Source organism: Marmota monax, unplaced genomic scaffold (assembly GCF_021218885.2).
Source record: "Marmota monax isolate L192 unplaced genomic scaffold, Marmota_monax_Labrador192_F-V1.1 WCK01_AAM20220418_F8-fsc00055, whole genome shotgun sequence".
NCBI lineage: Eukaryota > Metazoa > Chordata > Mammalia > Rodentia > Sciuridae > Marmota > Marmota monax.
In genome coordinates, this window is record NW_026695205.1 from 3813700 (window position 1) to 3831906 (window position 18207).

An 18207-nucleotide genomic window follows, 5' to 3' on the forward strand; every position below is an offset into this window, starting at 1 on the left:
TATGTAAAGTTCAATAAATACTTTTTAAGCAGTTTTCATTCTTTCTCACTTCTTTTTCTTTTCATTACTTTTTTTAAAAAATATTTTTTAGTTGTCATTGGATACAATATCTTTATTTTATTTATTTATTTATTTTTATGTGATGCTGAGGATTGAACCCAGGGCCTTGCATGTGCTAGGCAAGCGCTCTACTTCTGAGCCACAATCCCAGCCTTCACTACTTCTTAGCTGACAAATTTTCAGACTCACAGATAAGTTATATCATTTTGGTTTACTGATGAATATATTATATATAATATTTATGATGGATACATATTATTATATAATGTGTTCATCAGGACAGCACTCATACCTTAGTTGTTTCATTTTAAATAAATCTCATGAAATTGTTGTTTTTTAAAAATAAAAATTGCTTGAGCCAGGTGCAGTGGTGCATGCCTGTAATTCCAGTGGCTCAGGAGGGTGGGGCAGGTGGATTTTGAATTTAAAGCCAGCTTCAGCAACTTATTGAAACCCTGTCTCTTAAAAATAAAATAAAAGAAAGACTGTGGCTCAGTGGTTACGTACCCCTGGGTTCAATTCCTGGTATCCGAAAGAAAGAAAGAAAAAGTTCAAATATTGGCAGTTTCATATAGCTCACCTTCTTTATATTGGTCTTTATATGTGATAGCAGCAGTATTATACACAAAAGCTTTGGGGCACTAGGAAGATGGGATGTTATCTCAGAGAAAAGGAAATTGGAGTTAAATATTTGTGATTTCAGGTGACACTAGAATTTTTTTTCCTGGCATTTCAAGTCTAGAAGTTATTTTAAATATTAATTTGATCTCAGTCGTGCATTATAGATAAGCTATGTTTGCTGTCATGGTGACATTACATTGACCTACATCCTTTCTTTTAGACATATTTTTTAACACAGTCATACTAAAGATCCCTCAGAAGAAAGCATTTGTTTAAATAAAATTTTAGAAGTAGAACATTTCAAAGTAATTAAATGAAAATATTAAGAAGACAACCATGAGTGTGCTTTGCAGAATTAGAGTTTGGAAGCACTGGGATTGTAAATGGTCATGAGCCAAAAACCTTTAATGATGATAGGGTAAAACAGATAGTTATGGTTGACTAAAATGAGTAGAGAGTGATTTAGCTACCTAATATGAGCTAGACAAGAGTAGTGTCTTATGTTAGGATGGAAAACTAATCACAGGAAATGACAGTGAAAAAAGTAGAAGTCCTATGACCAATGCACATTAAGAATTTCTCAGTTGATCAACTTTATTTGAAAGAATTCTAGGACAGTTATCTTCAAGGAAGAAGAATGTTTTAGTTAAGGTAGTAGTATTATGTGACAAATTTTAAGGTGGAGGAAAGTTTATTAAAGTAGATGGATGAGTAAAAGCATTGGGCAGTGCTAATCACTTTTTTTTTTTTTTTAACCTCGGATTTCTCTAATAATATACTGTCTTTTCCTTGGGTTTCGTGGCTTCCATTTGCTTTCTTGCCCTTCCAGTTCATAACGCTTCCTCCTTTGCTAATCTCTTTAACATTGATTGATGTTCCTTACTACCCAGACTCTTCTCTTATCCTTTCTGATTATATGGATTGATTTTGGGCAATTTTACTCACTTTTTTTGTACTTTGTTATTTCCCTTGCTCATAGCTTTTGAACCCTCACATATGTAATTATTCTGTCTTTTCCCACTGTTTTCCACTTGGACAAATTCTATTAGTCCTTTAAGGTTAAGTCTTTGATTTAATTTTAATTTCAGATCTAATTTAAGTTATCTAGTTATTCACCCTCCAACCTCCATTCTACTGCTGTTTTCAGTGCTTAGGAAAGTACCTAAAATTGGTAAATATTTAAATTAACGTTGTCAATTAGATTACCAGTTGTGCCGGTATTGTCACAGAAAAGAACATGTTAATGCTAATAAATTTTTTAAAAACCTGTTAACCCTTAGCAGTCAATAAAGAAATTACAAAGAGCTGTTTTCAAGAGGTACTATAGCATAGTTGCTAACAGCTTGAATTTTGGAGCGAGATGGCTAGCTCTGATGGATGTCTTGATTTGGCTTCCAGTTCTTCTACTTACTCAAAGGGTGAACAATTGACATGCAGAATTTTAAAATTTTAATCATTAAATTAGATAATATGAAATATCTTTGAATATCTTGTATTGTTAATCCACTTATTATCATTGTTCATTTTTCTTATTATTGTAAAGTCAGTCCCTGTTGTACTAACTCATTAGTTCCCAGATTTTCAATTCTGTGAATATTTCAGTGAAATTGGTACAGGTGTATTAAAATAGTTGAAATCATGATCTAGAGTGTATGTGTTTCAGTCTATTAAATAATTCTCATTAACATCATAAGTATATTCTTACTGGTGTTGTATATTATATGCTATTTAAGCTTTATTTATGTTTCACATCTGGGATGATGGGGTGAAAAGGGTTAAAGAAATACAACGTAGTGTTTTCTTAAAGACTAACTCCCTATTTGCATTTTAACATTGAAACTTACAGCTGTGAGTTTTATTTGTTTGTTTTTGATAATTCTTCATTCCTCCAATTTGCTATTAATTTCCAGTTTTCTAGAAATCATTTGCCAAATGTACAGTTAATTTGTGAATATGGTAATACCAGTGTGGTTTGGTTTAGGCCTTTTTTTCTTTTTCTTTAATCTGCAGCAACTGGAACAGATCCAGAAGGAACTAAGTGTTTTGGAAGAGGATATTAAAAGAGTGGAAGTAAGATATCAAGAATTTTTCAGATCTCTAGAAAATTTTCAGTTTTATGAAATGATCACTTTTCCTTTGTATTGCCATAGTAAATTTATGGGACTGGTCTTAATTATAAAGAAAGTAACAAATATTACTTATTATTACATATCTATTATCTGCAGTTCCAGTATTCTGGAAACTTTTTAAATAAACATAGTTTACTTATAGAATCTGTTGGAAGATTCTTGTAAAGTTTATAGGCTGCCATGATGTAAAGTTATTGCTTTTGCTGTGTTTAAATTTAGTATGTTTTTAAAATTATTCACATAATTCTTTTGCTGATGTATAGATCATATTAAAGGATATGGATTCAATGTTTAGTAGATGTTTAGTGTATCATGTGACATTCTCAATTTGCTATATTTATGGTACTTGTTTGGATGTATGCTTGACCTAAGCCTGAGTTAGCCAAAAATAATTCTACCCATGCATTTTAGTGGTGACTTCAAATATGCTGTTTTTTCATTAATCAAATGTAGCACATAAAAAAGGAGGCTAGTTGTCAAAATGATTCTGAGGCATAATTTATGTGATAATCATTGATCAAGAGGCCTTTTCCTGGCTTAATGATCAAAAATTAGAATTTAATGCATTGTTAAACACAGCTAATATTTTAATCAAGAAGAGTGTTAACTTTTCTTACTTTTGTAGAAATATTTTAAAGTAGAGAATTGCACAACCCGGGTTTTTTTTTTTTTGTACTTTAAAGCCTTGAAACTTGCCATCATATTTATCCTAATATGTATCACTAGGTCATCACCTGGATGGATGATTAGCTGTTTCACTGTTCTCATAGTGTGCTGCATGTTTTCTTTCAAATATGTAGTTTTGCTTTGTCCATCTTGGCTTTATTATGGATGAACAATGTTATTAGAGAATTCATAGCTCTTTAATAATATGTACTACAGAAAAGATTGGCCTTTCATTTTCAGATTATTTTTACTTTGGTATTCTGTGGAGCGGAATCGTTGGGAAATAAGAATGTTGAGACAAAAAGAGACTGATGAAAACCCAGGATTAAAAAGGAATATGTCAGGCTGGAGCTGTAGCTTAGTGGTAGACTGCTTGCCTAGCAGCATGAGGCCCTGGGTTCAAGCCTCAGCACCACATAAATGTAAACAAATAAAATAAAGGCATAAAAAATAGCATTATTTTTTCATTGATATATTATAATTTTACATCATAGTGGGATTTGTTGTTGTATATTTGTACATGAATGCAATATAACAATATAATTTGGTTCCCAGTAGCCTATTTTTTTTATTTATACATTTTCTGTCTGGAGTATCTGTTTTAATTCAAATAATTGTACTTTCAGGAAATGAGTGGCTTATATTCTCCTGTCAGTGAAGATAGCACAGTGCCTCAATTTGAAGCTCCTTCTCCATCACACAGGTACAAAGTGCACATGCGATATTAGTCTTGGGATAGTTTTAAATGCAATGAGCTAAATCCCTAAGAAATTACTTTTGATCAGGATCTAGAAGTGAGACTTGGATGGCCCATCTTTTCTCTTAATGCTTTGGATTTTCATTTTAGGAATAATCAGTGACTAGAATATTATAATATTTTGAGTTTACAATTGTATTAAATTTTGGTGAATTTCTTAAAATAATGTTTTATATGTCTTGTGAATTAAAGTCAGAAGACATTCAAAATCTAAATTTTGAAATATGAAATGGTAGTATTGGGGGGAAATGTGTTAAGAACCTTGAAGTTTTTTCCTAACATTGAATGTTTTGGGGTGATCACTTTCCCTAGATTCAAAATAAGGGCAGTAGGTAGATATGTTAGTTTGTGTCTCCCTAGTATTTTCTTATAACTTCCTGTTATTTCCTTATAACTTCCTGTTATTTAATTTAATTAAGTCTTCATTTCTGTATATTCTGGTAGAGTAGGAATTATATTTGTTTTGTCATGACTGTCTCCCTGGATTTTAGAATGATACTTAATTTAGTTGTTTATAAAATAAAATGCATGAATATGATTTCTTCTAGTTCTAAAATTCTATTTGATGAAATATATACTACTAAATTTTGAATTTTTGTGCTTGAAGTTTTCAAACAAGAGCAATTTTACATGAAGTAAGTCACTTGATTTATTATTTTATTAGTCCATTAGGATAATAATGGTCCAATGGAAACTTTCCAAAAAAAATTGTTTTGGGGTAACATGTGGATTATCAGGAAATCTAAATGCTAGTACAGTGAATTACATTAATGTTCAAAACATCAGTTCAGGAATACTATTATGGGTTGAGTTTGGTGCAGTATGTGGTGAAAAAGGTGCAGGGGATATTTTAATTTAGGAGCATTCTTAAAAAGTTTTATATTTTCCCCTATTATGGAGAATCCTTAGGAGTTTTAGTTGATTTCATGGTCACCATAACTGTGTAATTAATTCAGCTGATTTTCCACCAGATTTAATTTTTTTAAAAAACATTCTTAAGACTAGGCCTGTAGGAATACTGCTTTCAGTGTGCCGTTCACTTTCTGATACATAGGAGCTTTGATAACGGTATATTTTATGAGTATACAGTGAAGCAAAACTTGTTGTGTCACAAAACAATGTTATATTTCTTTGTTTATTTTTGTCTGTTGTGTTCAGGCCTTTGCTACTCAATCTGTTATTTGCTACTGATTGTTGGATTTTATGGACATATGACAACAGTATATTCACTGAATTGCTCTATTTATGGAATATCTCAAATGGGTTAAACACTGTTCTAGATGTTGAATCTAGCTGACAAAAGCCCTATTCTTTGGACATTTTGAGATATGCATATAGTGGGAAGTTTGGGGAGACACTAAACAAGCACATATGTAACCTGGTAGTGGTACATACAATGGAAACTTAGAAGAAATGGTAGACTTGTTGGGGGTTTGCAAGTGGATTTTCTTTCAGTTTGATAGATGGACTTACCTTAGGACATGACATTTAAGCCAGTACATGCAGGAAAGTATAAGTATGATGGAAAGTCATTGGATAGTGTTGTGCAGGGTCTGGTTTAGATTTTTAAAATGTTTATTTGATTTACTGTGTGAAAGATAGAGAAAACATCATCTGTATTTTTCCCAACTCTGGGCCATTGGAAATAGGGAGTAAAGTTAGGAAGCACTGCAAAAGTCCAGAAAAAGGTAAATGATAATTTGGATTAGGATTTTATTAGTGCAGGAGATAAGAGTAGTTAGTTGAATTATAAGATAAAGTAGCAGATATTGTAAAAGATATAAAATTTTATAAGGTCTATGAAATATTGAGAGAATTGCTAAAGTTATTTGAAAAATTGTTGTCAAATGAAATTTAGGCTTAGTTATATTGGTTTACAGTTAAAGAAGGGCAAATAGACAATATTTTCTTTAAAAGAGTGTTTTGATATTTAAGCAGTTGATTCTAATATCACTCAGTGATTGAGATAGGTACTTGAGAATATGAAGCCACCCTTAAATACTCTTGTATATATGACCCTTAAGATAAGAGAGGAACTCATTGCTGTCAAAAATGTTAGACTAATTTCTTCATTTTTAAGAAACGGCATTCAGTTGCAATTATATTAACCCTTTTTCTTTCATACATATAAGAATTATTACTTAAGTAACTAGATAGCTTATGTATATATTCCTCTCTAAAAAAGTTTTGATCTCTTTTTTTTTTTTTTTTTTTTAAGCAGAATTACTTTTAAAAGCCCTTTTCTAGATTAATTTTTCTATAATGAGGACCTTTTTATGTCAGGTCATTGACTCCCTTAGATAGATTCTGGGTTTATGTTTAAACTATGTATGTAAATGAAATGAAAAACAGAAACCAAATAGTGGAAACCTTTGCCTGCCCTAATTTGAGTAGCCTAATTGTCATATCCTGTCTTATGCTCTTCCTACTGCTGTTAGATATCTGTATCACATGGAGTCTAGCAATGGTCTTTTCACCTGTCCTCTAACACATTATTGCCAGAAATAGGAACTTGTTTGCCTGCTTGAAATCTTTCAGTCGTTATTTATTATATAAGTTGTTTGAGATCTTTTTTATATACACCTACATGTATACTTTATATAATCATTTGATCTCTATTTTACAATTTTTTTTGTACTTTAAAATTGAGTGTAGCTGAGTACAGTGGTGCACACCAATGATCTCAGCTACTTGGGAGGCTGAGGCAGGAGAATTGTAAGTTTGAGGTCAGCTTGGTCAATTTTGTAAGACTCTGCTGCAAAAATGTAAAGGACCTGGGGATGTAGTTCAGAGGTAAAGAGCCCTTGGGTTTAATCCCTGGTAACATGAGGGAAAAAAACAAAAAAAGTCAGTTGAATTCAATTCTCAAAGCACGATGTCAAGGTAAGCCAGGCATGATGGCACAGGACTGTAATCCCAGCAATTTAGGGAGTCTGAGACAGGAGGACGCAAGTTCAAGGCCAGCCTCAGCAACTAAATGAGACTCTGTGTTAAAATAAAAAATAAAAGGGCTAGGAATATAGCTCAGTGCCCCTGGGTTCAACCCCAGTACCAAAAAAGAAAGGGTGAAAAAAGCCGTGGGTATTTTTGCTGATACTGCGTATTTTTTTTGCCAAGAAACCTCTCCTGGATTAATTTAATGGATTCATATACTGAGTAGTTTCTCCCTCATAAAGCTCTTCTCCTCTTCCTCCAAGTATCCAACCAAGAGTGAAATCTTCTCTATTCTTTTTATAGGTCCATCTAAAAAATGAGGGAAGGGGTAAGGGGAGCAGGGGATATATTAACCACTTAAAAAAATCCTGCTTTTTTGTTCTGTTTCTGTAGTAATGTGTTAGTTTGTGTATATTTTCCATGCTTTATGGTACTCTTGTGAATATTGGATTTTTCTTATACTTGTACATTTTTATGTGAACCTTTATACATAACAGAAATTTAAAATATTTTTGAACAAATATATACTTAGAATGACACTTAATTTTTATGGTTTATGACATTTTGATTGAAACATGACCTGTAGTATACTTAATAAATAAACTAATTACTTTTATCTTATTAAAAAAACTGTCAGCTAAGCTTCGTTGGGGAGGAGAGAGGGTGAGTTTATAACTATTTCCTTGATAAAATCATTTGAATTGGTTTTAATCATCCTTGCCAAATTTTCCATATTAGAATTGATTCAAACCACAAAGATTTTTCCTCGAAGGGCCTTTAAAATCTGCTTTAGATTTTGATGAATGGTCTTCATGATTGTATAAAGTACAGTTAACCTTTTTTTGTTAACTATTGTTAAGTTGTATGTGGTCATATAATGAGTAATTTAGAGACCAGTAGGCAGGTCTCGAAATTTACCTGTTGCAAAGTGGAATTGATCCCTTTATTGGAGAGAGTGATTACAAGCATACATGTCCTCTCCTTTCTTCTAGGGGATTAATATTCCAGCACTTAAAAACTTTTTAGCTCATTTAAATAATATAGTGAAACTTTCTGTCATTTTATTTCTGGCAAATATGAGGACAATGTAAATTTTAATTAAAACATTTTTCCCTCAGTTTTTAATAGATGTAAATGGTGTGGGCTCTATCTGGATTAACAGAAATGGATTTCAGACCCTTGGAATATTTAGTTTATAGGTGTAAATGAATAGGAAGCAAAGCTAAGTAGCTTATTACTAAACCTGTGAAGCCAGAAGCATAATATAAACCTGACCTTGGTTCTTGTATTAGCTGGAAGTATGGTGGAATGAGAAACATTCACATATGTTTCCTTAGAACTTAAATCCTATTCAAAGTCATTACCCCAGTATTTTTGTTTGTAAATTTCTATGTTCTTCACATCAATGTGATTTCTGTTTTAGGAAAAACTGTTTGGTAAATGCTTTATTCTTTGTCTTTGACCTAAACAAATACTTCAGAATTGTCCATTATTAGTCTGTTCCCTATGTTTTTGGAACTTCGGAGAACTTGGTTTGAAGATAATGTGTTAGTTGAATTTTTTTAATCTGGTTCAGCTGGATTTGCTTTAGTATAATCCATAGAGTCACTGGAAGTAATTTTTATCCTGTTTCCGTAAGATAAAATAGTAAGTAAATGCAATATAAATACAAGTAGTAAAGATTTTCTGATCCTTAATCTCTCATTTTAAAAATGATTTTACTGATAGAAATTTGCTATTGATTTAAATCTTTGGAAGCGGGGGAAGACCTACATCAGTCAAAGTTCTAAATTGTTTTGTAAAGGTTTCTGTGGGAGAGAAAGAGATTTATAAATAAAATATAAGTGAGACTTTTGTGTAATTTAATTTTATTAATTGTTCTGTCAAACATTTTGATACTTTTCACTAGTGTTTCTATTATTTTGGCAAAGGCCCAGATGAAACAAATTATAGGGATAACACAAGGGAAAAGCAAAGAGTCACTTTATGTATGCTAGGAAATATTTAACAAATATTAAAACCGTATATGTAGAAGAATAACTGAAATTCTTGTGAATTTATGTGTTTTATAATTTCAATAAATTAATGTCATTCAAGAAGCTGAATAATTGCATAATGGCTTCTGGACTAGGTGGAAGAATGTCCCCTTTTTAGCTTACACACATGGCTGTGTTCAGTTATACTTTCCTCCAGACATTAGAATACAGTATGTCTGTGAATGTGGGGACTTGGGGATGGCTGTTTGGTACACTGGATGAAAAGTGAGCCATCTTTTCTTTTGTACATGTTGGATCTTCTATTGGATTATATCACCCATGATCAATAGTGGTATTTACAACTCCTTTTTCATGTGTAATGCTTATATGAACTTGGTGCTTTTTGGCAATTATTACTGGTTTAACTGCTTTATTTCACTGGGAAAGATAATTTTTTAAAAACATAGAATCTGAAATGTTTTTATGATAAAATCTAACTAAATTCTTATAAATTTGTCACTTTATTAATTGTGCATTTTAAGTAGATTTTACTCTATAACCATAAATGTATTTTTATATAACCTTTATTTTCCTTACCTAAGAAAGGAAGATTGTTAACAATAGCAGAAATTTTCTGTATGTGAGCTGGTATTTTTTTTCCGAATCTCCAAGGTTAGAGTTAGATGATCACATATTTTAAGACACCTCAGCTACACTTGCCTGGGGGACTTTTGAACATCAGTTGTGTTTTACAGTATTTTAATGAAGTGTACCTGTGATGTTTGAGTAGTACTAAAACCAGTTGATTGTTGCATTTTGTATTATTGTGCCTTACTATGACTTTATACCTTGCTAAGGAGTTAAACTTAATGTAAGTTAAGCTTAAATGCAATGCATTTTAAATAAACTATAACAAAACAAAAATACAAAGAGAAGAAACTTTCCAGATAATGATAGAGAGGGTATTCTTTGCATATCTGTAATTTCTCAGTAAAATTTCTAGGTCATAGAAATACAACAAGCTATGTAAACCTTGAAACAGTATAATTTTCTTTATTTAGAATATTTGAAGAACTTATTTACAGTCAGGCAGCCAGTATTTGGGGCGTATCAAGTATATATAAACACTGTTAGATTCCAATATGTAGTTGTGAATATGGAAGACCCTACTCTACTCCATGATTACACACATAGTCTTAGGATTGAAAATAAGGTATGATAGTTAATAGAATATTCTGTTTTAAATATGGTATAATGTGGACTTTTAAAAGTATGAGCATTTAAATTCCATCAAAATGCATTTAATTCTATTGATTTACAGGCATTTCAGGATTTTGATAACAGCCCTTTGGGTTCTTGTTGTAAACTGTAATTGTCACTGCTTGAGGAAGATAGTAATAGTTCATTTAAATTTTGGAAAATGGGGTCCTAAAGAGTCCAAATTCCAGTGTCTTTTAGTGTCAAGGAAGACCTCTGTTTGAAATGCAGATTTTTTAACCTTATTACCAAATATTAATTGAGATGGATCCTACAGATTCAAATGCAGGCCTGGGGGTGTGGGATAGATAATACTTTAGAAAATATGGAAAATTGTTTTAGTTAATTCTGAATATGCCTGTATTGTTGACATGTTTTTAAATAAGTCTCTAAATCACATGCTTATTTTCCTTTTTATAAAACCTCACATATTCAGCAATAAAGTTTTATAAATCTCTTCAGTATGTTTTATCATTTTTAAAGGATGGGATAAAGATTTCTATTTCTTTTCTTTTTGTGTTAATTTACACATTCCTTCATAATGTCTTTAAAATAACTCAAATTTCTGGAGGTTAGTCTCTTCAAGGCAACCAAATTTTATATATTTACAATTGTTTCCTGTAGGATTCAATTCACTCCTATACTGTGATTAGATCTTGTTCTTTGACTTTTGGCCTTTTCAGGTTAGAGTCATAAGAAACTCTCAGGCCTTTGATTATTATATCTTGATCCTGAGATGTTAGGAATGGGAGGGGCTAGGGAAACCAAAACTATACACAGTAAAATTGGTTTAGATATAAAGACAACTGTATACAAACATAAAATTTCACCTGCTGTCACCATTTTCCATTTCTGCAATTTACTGTCTCTTCCCTACCCAGTTCCCACCATATTTTCCCCATTCTTCTGATCCCCCAACCTTTGAATCTTTTCTTATTGTTTTGGAATACTTTCTCTAACTTCTTTACTTTTAATACCTTTTTCTGAGGTTATTTCAGATAATGGACTTTTTTTTATAATTCTAAAAGCTGTAGCAACTGTATCACCTGCTAATTAAAAATTTCTCTGGGAATTGCAAATAAATTATAATCTATTCCAACTCATTGGAAGGTAATGATAGTATATAAATTAGTCAAATACAGCATTTTGTGTAACAAACTTTTCACTAATTTCTTTGGAGTTAGATGAATCTGGTGAGCCTTATTTTTGCTTTTGAACTTATATGAAGCAAAATTGTTTACTTAAAAAGGCAGTAAAGCAATAAACTCAGAGCAATTTTATCTTTCAGAAAATTACCATCTATTTGCCTTTTATATTTTCGAGTACTAAATTTCTCCCTAAGGAGAATTTCTTACAAGAAAATTTTAAAATAGTTGCCCTTTTGTTTTTCATTGTAACTGCAAGGTGATTGTAGAATAACAAACATTTTGAAAGGCAGTACAGATATTAACTTTCATAGTTCCGTTATGCATTAGGTAACTGCAACTCTTCCTAACCATGAATTAATTAAAAGAGGACCGGAGATTACTAGGGAAAATTCTTTGCTGCAGTTCCAAAACATCTTGCATCAAAATCAGGAAGTCTTTACTAGAAATACTGTTCTAGAAGAGAACTCTATTGACAGAAGTTGCAACGGTTGGAGTAATATTGTAGCTGTCTATTTTGTACTGTTCTGTAATTTACATGCATTGTTTCATATAATACTCAAAACAAATTCTGTGTGATAAGTTTTATTATTTTTAATTTTATACATTGGAAGACTCAAAAGAGATGAATTAATTTGCCCACTACCCAGTGATATAACTGATTTTCTAATTCAGGCGTCCTTTCTTAAAGCTTCTAAAGCCTTGGTGAATGAGTGGATTGTGGAACTCATTCCAGAGTTGAGAAGAAGATAAATAATAGAAATTCCCATTTGAATTGTTAAGAAGGAAGACAAAGGTCACCCTGGCAATTTCAGTATAAGGATTCTGGAATTAAATAAAATATACATGAAGTTTGGGTTTGAATTTTATTTCCACAAGTTCTTGCCAATTTGACCTTCATAAAGTTTGTTAATTTCTGTGAACTTCAGTTTAGAAAGGATAGTAGTACTTGAGTTGATTGATAAATTGTGCTAATTGAAGAAATGAGAATAATGTCTGGCACATAGCAAAAACTGAGGGGCTGCTGCTGCTATTATTAACAGTTGATAGATTAGTCACAATGATTTGGGGTTATTTGTTTGACTTTGTGTTAATTGTTAAAGGGTATGTGGAATAAAGAAGGAGAAAATGAACAAGAATGCTCATTTTTCATGTCTGTGGAGGTATCTACAAAATTGAGTCTACACTAATTTTAGTTATTAGTAAATGAGACTCACCACTAATTTGAATCTAGTTCAATAATTTAAATGAAGAGTGTTGGAACAGAACAGAACTTTTCTGTCGTCCCATATGGTTTATTAAGTATAGAAGTTTATTTTTTCTCTTTCTTAGATTTATAGTAAAAAACAAATTCCAAGTCTTAATCTCTTTTGTATACTTGGCATTTTTTGGTTTATTTAATACCCTTATTAATTTAAAAATCCTATATTTATAATGTTAATGTTCAGCCTCAATGTACTTTATTTTGCTTATCAATTTAAGAAATCATCTTTATGATTTAATTAGCTAATGTGGTGTATACTGAAAGTTTTGGTCTGAATTCACCAAACCTGTTGTTTTTATGAAGAGCGAACCACTACTTTTTCTTAGATACCGCTTCATTATAGGAACACTTTATATGTGAAATTGACTTAACAATTTGTCTTCTAATTATGAAGTATAGTTTTGCTTTTGGAATAAATAATTATATAAATGCCAGTAGGTGAGTGACATCTAGTTACTACATAACTGTGAGTTGTTTTTTTTTTTTTTTTTTTTAATCTGAGGTTAACAGCTGCAGTGTTTTTATTTATGCTTTTAGAGAAACTTCTCATCCTCCCAAATGAGAATATTATCTTATTTTCTTACTTTATTATATCTTAATATGTTTACCTTATTTTATTTTCCTCATCAATTTTAGTTAATATACTGACAGTGTTTTCTACCTTACCACTTTTGGTGCCCTCACTTCATTTTTATAGCTTTTATAACCTTTTTGATATTTACTTGAAACAATTAATGATTCTGTTTCATATTAATAGGTTGCTGCTTTTCAGTTTTCTAAAATATTACCATGAAATGGGTGGTCTAATGTAGGATTTTCCCACTCTTCAATTAGAGAATATAAAGTACCTGGGAATATGGCATAGTTGCTCATACTTTGATGATGTATTTAATATTTAAGACCTATATTTTCAATATCCCCAAAATATATTTGAAATGTGTTATTTCCCTGTATGACTGATGTATCAGTAACATTGCTGAGGCATGTAGTCGAAGAATTCTCACAAAGCCATTTAAAAAAAAATTGTAGCTAACAGCTGTTCTTTTGGCCTCTAAATATGTACCTATGTAATCAATGTTACACAAATCCTAGGGAACTGGGCTTCATTTGAAAAAGGAAAAGAGAGATTTCTTAGTACTTCCCTTTTCTCATGTGTTTCCCTAATAGGCCCTATATGGGTTAGACCAAAAATAACATTTGATTTTGGCATATGAGTGTATAATTCTACAGGCAACATTCATTTGGCTGTATTCTTCCCTTTCCTCCTCCTCCTCAATCTTCCTCTGCTTCCTCCTCTTCCTCTCTTTTTTAATTTTAAACAGACACAACACTTTTTTTATGCCTTTATTTTATTTATTCATTTTTATGTGGTGCTAAGGATCAAACCCAGTGCCTCGCACAATGCTATGCAAGTGCTCTACCACTGAGCCACAACCCCAGCCCTGTCTCTTCCTCTTTTTCCTCCTCTCCTTTTTTTTTTTCCTTCTTTCTTGAAAAGAAATTCAATACAAGTGTGCATAAATTCTTGATAGTGTAAAGGCTTTTTCTTGGATAGTTGAATTTTACTCTAGGAATAGTTAAGAACACAATTAATTAAGACCTATATAATAACATATGCTGCTTGACTACTGTGAAAGACTGTTTTATATGATTTATCATATTTTTGGAATGGTGAGGTTTTATGTTTTTGTTAATATAAGCTAAAGTTCATCAAATATTTACCATATTTTAGCATTGTTCTGAGAAATCTACATACATAACCTCATTTAAATATTGTAATTTTTTGACATATATTTGTCATTTAATCAGTGAAATAGCATGGCATGGTGTTGAATGCCTGTAATCTCAGCTATTGAGGAGGCTGAGGCAGAATTGGGAATTCTAGATCAGATGAGCAAGTTAGGAAGACTGTCTCAAAATAAAGGACTTGGTTCCTTTCCTAGTACTGAAAATGAGTGAATGAATGAATGATAGAGAAACTAATGGTGAAATAAGATTAATAACTTAAAAAATAAAAATTCTTAAAAATGATTTATAACTTAGAGTCAGATTATTAACCACAAAGGAGTGACACTGAAACTCTGCATTCCTCAAAAGTACCTCTCAAAGTTACACCTTTGAGATTATTTCTGTACTTAAGTAATTATTTCTGTACTTAAGTGATTTTTGAGCATTTTTGTGGAGACATTTAAATTAGTATTTTCAATTGGTTATATTTTGTTAGGGTAGACAAGAAAATAAATGTTTATTGTAAAAATAATAGTATAAAAATATAAATATCAGTTTATCATTGTTGTATATGTGTAGATAATTTTTAATTGTTGCTAGTTTCTATGGACCATCATTTTATATAAAGATGGGAGGGATATAGGAGTAGAGAAATGATAAGTTTGAAATGGTAAACTTGAGGAAGAACAAGATAGTGTGGGCTTCTAGAGATTTTTTAGGGTACATTTTTAGGAAAATGTATACATAATATAACCAAATAAAAAGAATGGATGTAGAAAACGGACTATGCTTGACCAGGAGAGAGGAAACTAGTGTATAGGTTTTGGGTTACGAAAGATTTTTGCTAGTTTACATTTACTCCATTTCATAGTTTTCTTTCCTGTTAGGCTTTGCCATAACATTTTGGGGCTGGAAACATAAAATTGAAGTACCTAGTCCCCACTCATCTCAAATGAGTGATTGTAAGGTAATTTGTCCAGGAACACATAGCTTTTTAGTGGATAGCACCGTCTGTTAAACATAGCTTTTATGTTGCATGCTTATTCTCTTTTCCCAATACTGTATAAATCCTCTTTTCCTTAAGGTTCCAAACTATTTATTAACCTATCTGATAACGAAATAGAGACAAATATAAATCTGTATGGATACCTTCCATGCGATTATTTTTGATTGACATTTTTGGTGTTTATGTTAAATTACTTAATTATTTGCTGACTTTATGTTTGTGGATTTGTATTCGATGTCTAGGTAAATAATGGCAATAAATGTTTTCTTAGACATTAGCAATTTTGGATTTATATATGATGAATTTTAGATCACTTTTTCTGTTGCCAAAATAATGTAAATACTGAAATCACATTTTTCTTTCTTCATTTTGCAGTAGTATTATTGATTCCACAGAATACAGCCAACCTCCAGGTTTCAGTGGCAGTTCTCAGGTAAACTATATATTTAACAGTACGTTTTAGTGGTACCATGAGTATAATCATCTAAGTTGTAAAATCATAGATTAGTTTACTGAAATGTCCTGTCATAAAGATGTGCATTTCAAATGCAAATCTGTGGCTTGGAGTGGACTTGGATAACTCTGATGTATAATAGTAGAATGACCTGTTGAGTTATTGTCAATGATAAAGAGTCTTTTTAAAAATATTGTTTTTAACTTGCTGATAATATCAGACCTTTAGAGGAAGAAAATACTTTAGGAGGAAGTTATAAAAAATCAGGGCATTGTTTGTCTTAGAGATATGAAAGTTATAATCTATTAATTATTCAACATTGTATTGAAACATTAGCTTTTTATGATATTTGGACTACAGGCTTGAGTAAAAGAAACACTTAACTTCATGTCTTTAATTATAATTGACTTTTGCTTTCTCTACCTTTGACTTGGGTATACTGATATTTGTCATACTTATTTTTTGAGTTCTGATTGTTTTTGTACTTCAAATGCTGAAAACTTCAGATTTAGAGAAAGGTAACAAGAATATAAAAAGAATTTCTTTATATTCTTCACATAGATTGTCCAAAAGTCCCTCTTTTACATAGATGTGCATGAGATTTTTTTTTTCTAGATTATTTGAGTAAGGCACAGGCATCTATTCCTTTATGCTTAAATACTTCAGTGTATGTTTCCTTTTTTTTTTTAAAAAAAAGGATATTGTCATATGAATGCAGTACTCTATACAGTCTTATAATTTGAGAGGTTAGCAGGGATATAGCACTATCATCTAATCCCTAAATCTTATTCATATTTAATGATTTATCCTAATATGAAATGTTTTTAATTCACATTCATTTGTATATTCACTTTATGTGGGAAAAAATGCAGTTTTTTAATGTGAAAAGTAAATTCTTTTGATCACATCTTTTTTCTTTTCATAAACTTGGATGATCACTTCTACTACTTTTTCTATTTTTCCTGACTACCAGTATTACCTTTATTGATTTTTTTGTGACTTTTCTGTATATCCTTTATTGCCTTCATGTACGTGCTTGCATTTGTTCTGTTTGTTTGTAGTAAATTCATACATTGGTTTGTATCTCTTTCCAACCATTAAAACATCAGATTTATGTATATTTATAAAACAGTGGGATATTTCAGGAGAAATTTTAAATCCTTAACTTGAAATATGCTGTAAGAACTTGAGAAAAAGTAGTCCCTCCATCTGGAAACTGACTTGGCATTCATAGCTAGGCATTTATATTCTCCCTTTGAACATAATTTCACAGAACATCAACATTCAGACACAGCCATTATGTGACTTTGATAAAGTGAAATGAAAAATAAGATTACTCCATAAACTTGTTTAAGCATAGAAAAAAGTAAGGTCACCAGAAACCACAAAAAATACCAAACATACCCCAGTCCTGAGTAGTATGAGTGATTGCTACTTCTTTATCAGATATGACTTTAGCCTCACTCTTTTCTTCTGTCCTAAATAAGGCTTATTGTGATACTGAAAGATAGTTAGTCCCACATGGCAGTATCCAATCTAGAGCAAAGCCCCATTTTCTTGAGCACTCCTACAAATTATATAGTGTGTTCTTCAATTCTGTAAGTTGTTTCTAACACCCTCTTATTGAGACATCTCTTACTGAACCATAATGCGTTGTCTTTTTTGTAGTGAGTAGTAAATCAAACTTGTTCGACTACAAGAGTGTTCTTTTTGGTCTTTGGCTAGAAAGCATTGGAAAACTATACATAGAGAAATAAGAAAAGGTTTTCATTGTTACTATTTATGTAACATTGTTCTGAAACTTCCAGTAAATTCCATTACCTAGCAAAACGTAAAAGTGGAATCTAGAGGAAAAAGAAAAACATTAAGAATATAGAAAAACATTAAGAATATACGATGGTTGGACTTTGTGGTTTTTGACTTCACAATTGGTGTGAAAGCAGTATTCATTCAGTAGAAACCAGACTTCGAATTTTGAATTTAGACCTTTTCCTAGATAGCCATATGCTGTATATCTGTCTTGTGATGGTAAGCAGCCAACTGTAGCTCCCAGCTAGAGAAGCCGTCAGTAATGTCAGCAACCAATACTCTGCTGTGTATTGTGGTGCTTAGCTATGATGTTCAGTGGGTTAGATGTATTCAATGCATTTTTTAGTTAAAATGTTTTCATTTTATACTTTATTAGGGCATAACTCCATAGTAGTGAAAGA

The 18207-nt window shown here is 31.3% G+C and overlaps 1 protein-coding gene across 5 annotated transcripts in view; it reads left to right on the forward strand.

The window, feature by feature from the left end:
- Window positions 1-18207, forward strand: part of Cop1 (COP1 E3 ubiquitin ligase) — a 169843-nt gene that overhangs the window by 51089 nt on the left and 100547 nt on the right. For all 5 annotated transcript variants that reach the window (XM_058574461.1, XM_046430099.2, XM_046430098.2 and 2 more), the window contains 3 exons: window positions 2692-2751; window positions 4103-4179; window positions 15919-15976. In XM_058574461.1, the coding sequence (XP_058430444.1) occupies window positions 2692-2751; window positions 4103-4179; window positions 15919-15976 (195 nt within the window). The remainder of the gene's footprint in view (window positions 1-2691; window positions 2752-4102; window positions 4180-15918; window positions 15977-18207) is intronic.